The sequence below is a fragment of the Erpetoichthys calabaricus genome, chromosome 15, assembly GCF_900747795.2.
Source record: "Erpetoichthys calabaricus chromosome 15, fErpCal1.3, whole genome shotgun sequence".
Classification (NCBI taxonomy): domain Eukaryota; kingdom Metazoa; phylum Chordata; class Cladistia; order Polypteriformes; family Polypteridae; genus Erpetoichthys; species Erpetoichthys calabaricus.
In genome coordinates, this window is record NC_041408.2 from 10291497 (window position 1) to 10304010 (window position 12514).

Consider the following 12514-nt stretch of genomic DNA (forward strand, 5'->3'; position numbering starts at 1 on the left):
AAAAAATGCATAGGAACTCAAAATTAAAAACAAATCCACAAGCTACATTTCTTATTCATTATGGAAATTTAGCAATGATCATATAGGATCTTGCTATGTAGCTTGTAGATTTATATTTTTAATCTTCTCAAAAATGTTTAAAATTGTTGTTAAAGGATATTATTCATAAGTAACATGATGGTGGTTCAATTTCCATTATGAGATGGCACGGCTTTATTTTTTTTTTTATATATTGTTAAATTAGCATTTTCTCATTAAATGTATCCACACTAAACATAGCCCTTGCACCAGTAACTGAGCACTGAAGAATTACACAGCTACAAGGACAAAAAAGGGAGGGGAAAAATGAATTGGGAAAAAAAAAAAAAGAGGAAGCAATTTTGCTATCCAAATAGTTTTGAAGAAAAATTGCTCCTGGCCTCCTGCAAAGCTCAAGGTATACTGCAAAGGCATCTAATCTTGTTAACATTTATGTTCAAAGGTTCAGCTAGAATCAATAAAGAAGCAAAAGGTTGTCACATTTTCACTGCATGTCACAAAAGAGGAAATATGGAAATGGCACGCACAGTGCTTGCTCTCAACCTTCAATAGATAAAAACAAAAAAAAAATGGGAAATGCTCTTCGTTTATTTTGAGAAACTACATTCATGGAAACACTGGGAGACAAGAAGAGCAAAATACTGTAGTGTAAAATGACACACCTTTAATATGCTTTACAAAGCAATAAGGAATCAAACATTAGACTTGAATAAATAATCAAAACTTATCCAAACTAATACCTAAATGGTATTAAACAACAGACCAGACAGTAATTTAAACTTTATTCAATTATCAGTGTTACAGCTTTAAAGTTTAACATAACTATTATCATGCTTTTACCTTTGCTTCCCTTGGATTATGGGAATTCTCATGGTAATGCTTTAACAAAAAGCATGAACAAATTGTTAATGGCTCCAAAAGCTTCTACTGGAGCAGTGACATGTAATAAAAACCAACATAAAATAACCTCTGAGTAACAATGACTGCTTTCCATTGTAAAAACTAATTTAAGCTAGGCCTACTGGATTGAAAACCCTTAAATATCTACACTCCAAAACAGGTCGCCTCTTACCTCATGGTGTGACCCTGAGCCTATCCCTCAATCTAGCTGTGCACCAACTGTTAAAACAATTACAGTCATATGAAAAAGTTTGGGAACCCCTCTTAATTCTTTGGATTTTTTGTTTATCATTGGCTGAGCTTTCAAAGTAGCAACTTCCTTTTAATATAAGACATGCCTTATGGAGACAGTAGTATTTCAGCAGTGACATTAAGTTTATTGAATTAACAGAAAATATGCAATATGCATCATAAAATTAGACCAGAGATGTGCAAATTCACAAATATGAACATGCCTAATGGCTACTAGAGACTGGTCTCTCTGAATTACGCAACTAACCAATAAGCCCTTCTATGCTAATAGATGAAAATGACAGTATTCATTTAAAAGCATATTTCATGTTGAATGTGGAGTCATTGAAATAAAGAAATAAATAACTAAACACATAAAGAAAAAAAGCAATACAATACACATTTTGGATAACATTTACTTACATTTTTTGTTATTAACTATTTGTCACATTTCACAATACACCAATTTATTCCTCTATATGGATAAAGACATCAGCCAAGCATAAAATTATACTATTTCAGTTTACATTTATTTATAACAAAACTCTGAAAACAATATTACTTTTTGCTTCAAACTAAGTTGTTTCATATTGTAAATTAAGTTTATTAGCTCCTTATAATAAATATATAGTATACTAATAAGACACAAAAATGATATCGGTGCCATTGATGGCCAGCTTTTGTTTATATTAAATCTAATAGCAGACTACAGAATCTATCTGCAATGAGACCACAAAGTTGCAAGGACCTGGGTCTGACTCCAAGCCAAGACATTGTGAGGATCCTTCACATTATCCCCATATTTTTGCTGGTCTCTACCAGAGGTGTTTCAGTTTTTTTAAAATCACATCCATAAGTGTGTACAGGTGACCTGATGACTCTATATAAACAAGCCCAGGTGGTCTGTATGTGTAACAGTACCACACAAAGAAGTGATTTATACTGCCTAATGCTGTTATGGTAGCTTCAAACTCTCTACAAAATTGGTTTTGAACAATAGGCTAAGAAAATAAATTGACAAACCCTCTTTAAATACATGAATTAGATTTCTGTGTGTAAAATGTGAGTTAAAATATGTTGCAGTGTTTTGCTCAATTAATATATCTAGCGGTAGACTGTACATCAACATTTGAAATTAAGCTATTTAGGGAGGGCTTGAAAAATATGTTACATTTCTCTGCTTAAGTAACTTTAATAAAGCCTTTCTGATAAAAAATGAATGATTAAAATAATAATGCATCTGAATTTAGTATTAGTTGTTCGCTTCCTTTGCCAGTCTATTCTGGAAATTGGCTGTATGTTCAATATTTAGAAGCAACTAAAACAAATATCTAATCAGGTTGCCACAAAAAAATAACTGGACATGTATGGAAATATTACTTTTTTCTTACATTTCTTTTAAATTGAAACCATTTTTCATAAAATATTTATTTCAAAAAACTTACAAATGAGAAATAAAAACAGCCAATGATTTGATTTGAACCTTTCAGTTAGAATACAAATCTAGAGATAGACTAGTCATTGGGGAATTAGAATCTTGTAACACTTCTAGAAATAAAATATTAGACTAGAGAAAATGTTCTCAGTCTCACGTTCCTCTAGGCCCACAGTGGGTGCAGGTCTGCACTGCTGCCAACCTCTAAGTTGGACATGTTATTGTGTTTTTTGATTTAAGTACAGATTTAATTAAGCTGTGATTTACTAGTACTTCTACTTTAAGTAGTTCTAAAAAGATTCAGTGATCTAGCTTTTTACTTTGCCACAAACATTTTGAGAAAAAGCTGCAAATTTAGAATACTTCCTTGACCGAATTTCAGGTGTCTGATTTCATTCCAATAGTTTTAATAATATTAACAAAGCATACAGATGAGAAATGTACTCTTGTAAACCAAAACAAAACAGCACATACATTGCTAAACATCATGAATTCTGCATCCAGCACAAATGAAAAACAAATCACCTAATTAAACAAATCAGGAATTAGGCTTCAATTGAAAGATGGATTTCATTGAACACCTGCATTAACTACAGTCCTCCTAAACTGAAACTATCCCAGGACTAGAAATATGAAAGGTGCTGTGACACTCCTAGTCCATTTGTTTTGTTCCAAATCTGGGAATAATTTGTTACTTTGTCTCAATTTATAGTTAGTTTGGTTGCATTTCACACTGCACACTTTCAAGCCAACTAAACAGACTAATATCTTGTGGACTTTTTTCATAGAGCAAAAACATGTTTTCACAGGAAACCAAACAAAAAAGCTATAAAAAGTAAAAACATTTCAGATTGGCAAGTACAAAAGAAGGCAAGCTCTCCCGAGGGCATCCGCTGATGTGCTTCAGGTTTATTATAGAAGAAGTATCAGGTTGTTGTATATTTACTCTCTAGTAGCCACCATATAAACATAGCCTCAATTTAGGATATCTCAAATCATGTCTACTGCCTTAACTCTTAAAATGTATTAACAAATAATTATATTCTGGAATATTTAATTAACATTTACTAACTATGTCAGAGTTAGTGCTTCCATAGCCTCATCACGCCTGAATCGCATTCTGTGTATGCCAACACCCGCGTGCATCATTTTTACGGTGCAAGATTGAGGGGGTTTGATCATCAGGCTCAGAAGGAGCTGCTGCTCATTTCATGCCATACCTGTATGTGTCGTGATCGACCCGGTCACTAGTGAATTTACACCTTATCTTTTTCAAATGCTGTACAATCATAAGCAAGGCGTCTATCAGGAGTTTCAATCAGGTGATAGGCTTGCTTTGACTGACTGGAAAATGTGCTGGTTATTTTATGCAAATTCGGTCACATTTGCATTTGGAAGCAGACCAAAACATCTGTACTTAGACCCTCTGGAAATGGTGGTCTCAGTGCAGTACTTACCGATTCCTGGAGCAGTACACGAGGTATGAATGTGATCCGACATGGGACAAATCTTACTATATGAAATACTGTGCATTATGGGTGAAATTGTTCAGGCTGTGGTCGACACACTAAGTATCTGCTGCAGATAATTGGGGAAATCTCATTCACCGCATAATGAGTAAAGGGTTAACATGGAGCATTAAATACAATAAAAAGGTAAACATAAATATGCACCTAAGTACAAATGTAACAGGATTTGCATAAAATAACCTGCACAATTTCCAATCAATCAGAGCAAGCCTGGCATGTTGTTGGCAAGTTCACATCTACCTAAACAAACCGGACTTTTGGGGAGACTGCACCACAGTTCATAAAAGCATCAATGAATGTACTAGGTGTGGCAACTCCTTAAAACCACATATTTAAAATCACAATCAAGTTAACCTCATCACCTAGTCAGTGCAAGAAGATTTAAGCTGCCTCTGAGCGTATAATTACCTAGAATATTACCATGAAATGTATCATATGAAATACACGGTTAGGCTGAAGTCTAAGGAAATGAAAACAAGGAGAAAGATCAATACATTTTCTCTGCATTTTAAAATCTTAGAAAAAAAACTCTTGTTTAATGTACTATAAAACAACATCTACCATGTTGCAGTATGTTTACAAATAATTGTTTAAATGAATTAGATTTTAAATGTACCCATGTGTAAATATGACCAGAGGCCTTTATATCTCTTGGTCTGTTAAGGAGTACAGCAGCCATGTGACTGGCACTGCTGTTTTAGAAGTTAAAAATACTTAAAATGAACCCAAACCTGGTCACCATTTGTTGGAAGCTACACATTCTCTCTTTGTCTGCATTTGTTTTCTCTGAGTAATCAGGCATTCCTCCCACATCCTAAAACTGCTGATATTAACTGCCAATTAATTTGACATTAGTTAGCGTAGTATGATGACTGCTTCTGGGTCTGAATCCCACACCTGGTTGTCGTCCATATAGAGTTTGCATGCTTTTCAATTAAATTGAATCCAAATTTATTGGCCCAAGAGGGAAATTTGGTTTGTCCGCAGGTTTTACACAAAGAGACGACAACGGTAAGACTAAAAACACATCACAAACAGCCCTGCCATCAAACAAACATAGTACAAATGAAGTATAGCAGTAAGTATAACACTTGCGGGGTAACATTAGATCACACATATTATGCATAAAAATGAAACCAACATTAGGACTTAACGAATGATTGATGCAAACGTTAACTGTTCATCTTATGATTTAAGCCTGTGAATGTTTACGGAAGTTGACCTTACTGAGGAGATTAACAACAATTCGGATGAAGATGTATTTGAACCAGTTGCTTTCTATCTTTGGAACCATGAACCTGTGACCCAACGGCAACAACTGCAGTTGAGAATACAGTAGGCAAGTCCTCTCTGAAAGAATACAATTTATTTTCGTATAGTCCAAAATCACACAAGAAGTGCTGCAATGGGCTTTAAGAGGCCCTGCCTCTTCACAGCCCTCAGCCTTGACTCTCTAAGAAGACAAGGAAAAACTCCCCCCCCCCCCCCCAAAAAAAAAAACCCTAGTAGGGAAAAAAAAAAAAATAGAAGAAACCTCGGGAAAGGGAGTTCAAATAGAGACCCTTTCCAGGTAGGTTGGGCGTGCAGTGGGTGTCAAAGAGAAGGGGATCAATACAATACACAGAACAGAACACAAATAATCCTCAATACAGTATAACAGTATTATAAGTACAGAGCAGAATTTAGCAGTATATATCACATCACATAATATGATTTGGATTTGTTTAGAGTCCTGGGACCTCAGCCATTAAGCTGCCTCCCCCAACTGGCCATTCCACGGCAGGGATAGCGTTGGGCCAGCCAATCTGATGAAAGGACCCCTCTAACTACTGCTGACCTCTTCATTCTGCTTTCATTAATACTCTCTTATTAAACAGCACCATTAGATTTGGCTGTTGATATTTTGTCATGTTACTGTTGCCTTTCACATTGACGTCTTTTTTTTTTTTTTTTTTTATTGCTGACATCAAGATTTCCTAACCATGCTAGCAGAACGCAAGTGAAGACATGCTTAACACAAGATTGATAAAAGATTAAGATAACGGTTGGACTCCCGTTAAAAAGATTCAATGCCTTTAGAGAGTACAGATGGCCTCTGACTTTTCATTAACAGTTAGTTGAGTCTACTATTGTTTCCAGATATCTGCAAATTTCAACAATCCCCACTGACTGGTCCTTGATGATTCATTCTTGTGGGAGAAGGGTGTTTCTTCTAAATTCAATTATTAGTTTTAGCTTTTGTATCATAAAATAAAAAAATTTGTCACATTAGTTAACAAAATCATGTACAACTGGAATATGATTGCTTTCATTCTCTTCAGTTAGGTTTACAACCATTGAATCATCAGTAAATTTTAAGATGAACCTGTTTTCAAATTTGCTCTACAACTGGCAATGTAAAGAATGTACAAAGGAGGGGTAAGAACGGAGCCCTTAGGGGACCCTGGGGATGAGGACAGCATGTCAGAAAAGACAACCATTTTATTTTCACTGTTTGCAACCTGTGGGTTAAAAAGTCATATCACTCAAGTCACCCTTCCAAATTAATGCCCAAATTAAAAGCTTTTACACACCTCCTGCTGGTATTAAAACTTGATTAGAAGTCAACAAGCAGGAGCCTCCTATGAGTTTTGATGCCCTCCTAGTGGTTATACAACAGATGAAGCAATGTGACAATGCCACCCTCTATCCCTCCATTAGACTGTTAGGCAAACTGAAATATAGTAGATCTAATAAGCTGAGTTTTCTTGGTCAGCATCCTATTTATAAATTGTTCAAATTATTTAGTAACTAGTGGTGTTACATCCACTGATCTGAAGTTAGGGTTTTTTATATTTTTAAAGCACTGGAATTACTGTGGCCTACTTCCACAGTTTTGGAACCTCTTGCTATTCTAATGACAACCTAAAAATAAAAGTAAAAAACTGACCTGAGCTGCTCTACACAAGATTTCAGGAGCCTTCCACCAAGATGGCCTTGTCTGAAACTTGTTTTTAATTTGTAAACAAAACAAATTCTTCTCTCCCTTCTTTGAAACATTTTACTTGCTCAGTAAAATCAATCTTCTCAATCCTCAATTTGTATTCTTTTTTTTTTTATTATTAATTTTATTGTAATCATTCCATACATATAGATCAATTTTTACAAAAAATAGGATTGAAAGCAAATCAAAAGTATTCTTTAAACCCATTAGCTAAATCAGGTGTATTAAAGCCAGAAATCCTTATATCGTTCTTATTTTTTTTGACTGACACTGGCCAGCTAGGATTTTAATGCTGGACTAAACCAAGTTCTAATTTTGACAGGACTATTTCTGTTTAATTTAATCATTATAATAAACTTTACCTTTTTAAACAAAGTTTTATATCCATCTGTGCAGCGGTGCTATTGTAGTATTAGTATTGCCTTATTTAAAATGTACTTTTACTTTTTATATAATAATGACATTATAGACTCGTTCTTAGGATAAACCTTTACACTTTTAGTTGGGATAAGCATGACTTCACAGAAAGTAATTATAATATAGTTGGTTGATAACATTAGAAAGTTAATCAGTGCTTGTTTCTTTAAACAAATCTCAGTCTGTACACTGAAAGCATCCTCTTTAAGACTTTGAATACAAACTTCAATCTGGAGTTTGTCTTTTTTTGTGTACTTTTCATCTTTTCAAGGGAATCCTGAATTGGATTAAGTCCTAGTGAGCTCTGCAATTGATGCAAGATGGGATCGGTCCCCTTGCGATGTGGAATTGGTGGCTCAGAAAATGGATGGACTATCTTTATATAATATTCTCTAATTTATTTAATTCTAGTCAGGGTCATGATGGAGGGAGAAAGGAGGAAACAAGTGGTTTTCGAATTAGCACCAAGCACAATGAAGGAACAGGCAACCAACCTTGGACATGGCGCCATTCCATGGAGAACATTTGGAATCATGAATTACCTTAACACACATACATCTTGGCGGCATGGTGGCGCAGTGGGTAGCGCTGCTGCCTCACAGTTAGGAGACCTGGGGTCGCTTCCCAGGTCCTTACTGCGTGGAGTTTGCATGTTCTCCGGTTTCCTCCCACAGTCCGAAGACATGCAGGTTAGGTGGATTGGCGATGTCCCTAGTGTGTGTGTGTGTGTGTGTGTGCGCCCTGTGGTGGGCTGGCACCCTGCCCGGGGTTTGTTTCCTGCCTTGTGCCCTGTGTTGGCTGGGGTTGGGATATAGCAGGTTGGATAATGGATGGATGGAACACACATCTTCAGAAATGTGTAGGGAGAACCCAGGTACCTGGAGGAAAACCCACATAGTCAAATAATAGACAACTTCCACACAGATATTGACTGGGCATGGGGCTCAAAATCAGGATGTTGGGTCTTGCAGTGTTAACCTGTAAACATGAATATATAATTATTACTGTACTGTTCAGTTGATTTTCCTTTCTTTTCTGCAATATATAATGAATGCTTAGACTTTTTTCCCCTATTTACAATAAACTGTAAAACAACAAACATCACAATGTTATAACCTGTGTTATAAAAGTTGACAGAGCCACCAACTATAATGCACCCAGACTTCAGAATGACTTTCCTAATTTATTCTAATTAGATTTGCTGACTCAATTCGAAATTAAAAAAATAAATAAATAATTTGTTTAGGATGGCATTTAACTTACCCCGACATTCCATCCTTTTTTCCTTAGACCAGGTGCTCTAAGCGATCTGCACTTGTTCACAAATTGCGCTTGTTCACAAATTATGTTGTTTCTTCAGGATTTTCTTGTAATATTTGTTTTTATTCTAGTTTATTGTCCTAGGTTTATCTTTAATGTTTTGTCTATTTTTGTATCCAGTGTTCTATAATTCATCATTTTCCTGTTCATTTTGAATTTCTATGAAGCGCTTTGAGCATGGCAAAGGCACTACACAATAATAATAATACATTTTATTATACAGTAAACCTATTCTTTGACAATTTTTTAGTGGTCTGTAAATGACTGCAAGTTCTATAGGATGACCAAACACAAAGAAAAATTATGCTACAGGAATAGCAGCTACGTCTCATTTGGGGGTAACAATGTCAAAAATAATAAACAAAAAATGCAATTGAGTCAAGGCTTACTACAAGTAATCACACAGGCATGTGTATGCCCAGTGAAGGAACAGTATTACATCCTGGGCTGGTTCCTAATTGTTAAGTGCCTGGATAGACACCGACTACTTGCAACTATGCCAAGAAAAAAAATCAGAAACAGGGTATGATACCAAGGTTTCTGATTTCTCCTGCATGACAGCATTCATACTTGCCTTCAGAACCTTACTCATCAGGTTTGCTGTACTCATACAGTAAAGACACACTCACGGGTATAATTCAAGGCACTAACTTAACACATGCCCCACCCACATATTATGGGTACACTGGCTATAGCTGGCTATGGACTTGTAGGACTGAACTGACATATCAAATGAGAAATGCAGAAAAATACAGAAATATAAACTAATTTGAAATGGAAAATGAAAAGGGCCTATCATCCTCCAGGGAACCGCAAGAGTTTTCTGAAAGGGATCACAATCATGGCTGAAACCAGCCTGGGCAAACCTAAATAATCCATCACTTTAAGTTCAATCTTCACTTAAAAAATAATGACAACTACAAGTCACCCTGAAAAATACCTAAATGAGGCAGAATGGATGTGCTGAAGAAAAAAATGTCACAAAACAATGCCCAAATTACACATCCTCCAATACCAGCACGCACTCTCATTCTCAATTGAGATCAATCCTACAACAAGGTTCAAAGTTTTTAGTAATGTTTATAAAAGAAAACAATCTTCTTTCTCAGTTGCATCCAATAACAGACAAATATAAAAGTAGTGACATGACAAAACTTTCCAAGGTTTTCCAACATATTTACATTATCTGAAAATCTGATCCTTTGCAAATTTCTTCTAGCAGCTTGATAACGCATTTTTACTTCATGGGGGAAAACTACATGTGGGAAATATATTATCTCCTATATTCCTTATTAAACAGATGTATAGCACTGGGAAGAAAGGACTTTCTACTGTTATTTATATGGTTTTTTAAAGTGCCTTTCTTCCCTGATTTACTTAGATTCTGCATGTAATGGGTGTCTGTCATCAGTTGAGACGATTTCCTATTTCTTTCGACATTGCCCTTTGACACACTTTTATCAAATAATCTGTGTCAGCCTCAATAACTTTAGCTGCATGTCTGGTAATCTACTGGAGCTTTTTAAAATTTTGGTTTGTCAGATAATGAAGCTGAAAGCAAGGTCAAACTGTGCCACACTATGATAAAAGGACATTAGGTTCTTGTCCATTTTAAATAGTCTGTTCATGGAGGAGAAATGAGAGCTGATTGCATTTATAGTATATGTGGGTACAGTATTACTCCCAATAAGATTATCATCTAGGGTAGTTCCTCAGAATTTATATTCAGTAATTAAATTTTTACTCCTTCCCCAGACCAATGATGGCAGAAATCTGCACATTAACCCTCTTAAAATCAAATACAATTTCTTTGGTCTTTTTGACATTTCAGAGTAAGAATGTCATTACACCAGATAACTAAACAGTCCACCTGATTCAAGTAATGGTTTTACTCTGTACCAACAGGCGTCATATTAACATGTCATCAGCATACTGTTACATCGACACAATCTGAATGTACTTGTGGAAGGTGCGCATTCATAGGTGTATAAAGCATAAAGAAGAGGAGCAAGTCATTTAAAATCAAGATAACACGGCACGTAGCATTACTATTAATAAATGGATAATAATGAATAAAGCGATTAGAATGAAAATATCCAGGATCGGAATCTGATACCCCCGTACTAACATAACCAGTCAGATGCCCCACCCACACGTTTAGGGTGCACCGGTTATACTGAGGCCCTGTGACTTCTAGGAATGAACACACAGATCAAATGAGAATTACACAAAGACAAACTTTTATGAAATGGAAAATGAAGAGAGTCTCTTCTTCTCCACCAGGTAAATGCAACAGTTTCAGGAAGGGAATTGCATACCATGGATGAAACCTTCTAGCCTGGAAGCAGCATGGGGAAATCCAAACAACACACCATGTCTGCTTTAAGATAGTGACAGACATGGATCAGCTTTAAAACTTCCCAAATGGGGCTGAATCGACGGCGTGAAAAAAAAAACATTTTTAAATGCACGCAGCAGTTCCCAAAGGCCACCTGCTTCAGTATACAAGCTGGACATGCTACAATGTGAACCGCCCCAGCACAAGTGGGACGGAGTCCCGCGGCCTTTCGTCTCACTTCGGCTCACGTGAGCGACCACTCCGAAGAACGCGAAAGCTGCCCCTCGAACAAAACAGCAGTCACCGCTGGCAGAACTTTAGAGGCGACATACAAGACCCAGGACGAACGCCATTAAGCCTCCGGAACCCCGCGTGCACTTGCTCCCAGTTTCCCCATGTGAGCCACGCGCCTTTTACCTGCAGTACCACCTCGTTGGGGAGCTGGGCCGCCCTTAAGAGCTCCAGAACCCGGCCGAAGGATGCCACTTTCTTGGTGTTCTCCGTGTCGCAGTACGCGAACAAATCCGAGTAGTATTTCTGCTCCACATCACTCAGGGTTAAACTTTCCATTCTAACATGAAGAGAGCGAAAAAAAAGGATAAAATAAACGGGCTCCACGAACACCTCAGCAGCACACCAGCAGCGTTCTGGAAGAGGAGGCCAGAGGCGCAGTAAGATAAAGTGAAGGAAGTGATGGGCGGCGATGGAGGCAAACTTTTAAATAAAATAATAAGAATGCTAATAACGACAACAGCCCAAAAAATCTTTTTAAAAGTCACCCCCAGGCTTTTAGTGCAGCATTCTTCTTCTGCCTCTTTAAAGTTAAAAAACAATAGTTTTACTCCCAAAGTGCAGCTGTCGAAAGTTTTCTTTCTCCTTGATTTGTTTTCTTGTCTTTTCTTTTCAATTCTGTTGATTACTGCGAAGAGTAAAGTTTGAAGCTCTCCGGGCGCCTTCCTCTTACAGCCAGCGCCGCCATTCCTGCGCCCTGTGACGTCATCTCACAAACAGAACGCAAACGCAGCGGCGGCGCAGCGCCGCCGCCACGGAGGGGAGGGACCCGGATGGAGCGCATGCATAAACACCGCCTTCTCCATTGGTCATGCCCCCTCCCCGCGGCGATTTTCATTTTTCTTGTATTTCGTCCATTAATTTTGAACTCGCCAACACCTCCGGGTTGCAGAGCATCATGGCATAACCAGGTGCAAGGTAACATTAAGACTCGGGAAGGGATGCAAATATTTTAGTTCCCATATTTGAGAACCAAAGTGCCAACATATGTACGTATGTCAAAACTTAATGCGATAACAGAACATTGTTAC

The 12514-nt window shown here is 37.0% G+C and overlaps 1 protein-coding gene across 3 annotated transcripts in view; it reads right to left on the reverse strand.

The window, feature by feature from the left end:
* Positions 1 to 12211, reverse strand: part of reps1 (RALBP1 associated Eps domain containing 1) — a 103584-nt gene extending 91373 nt beyond the window's left edge. For all 3 annotated transcript variants that reach the window (XM_028820931.2, XM_028820932.2, XM_028820930.2), the window contains exon 1: positions 11610 to 12211. In XM_028820931.2, the coding sequence (XP_028676764.1) occupies positions 11610 to 11762 (153 nt within the window). In that variant the 5' untranslated portion in view covers positions 11763 to 12211. The remainder of the gene's footprint in view (positions 1 to 11609) is intronic.
* Positions 12212 to 12514: the final 303 nt, after the last annotated feature.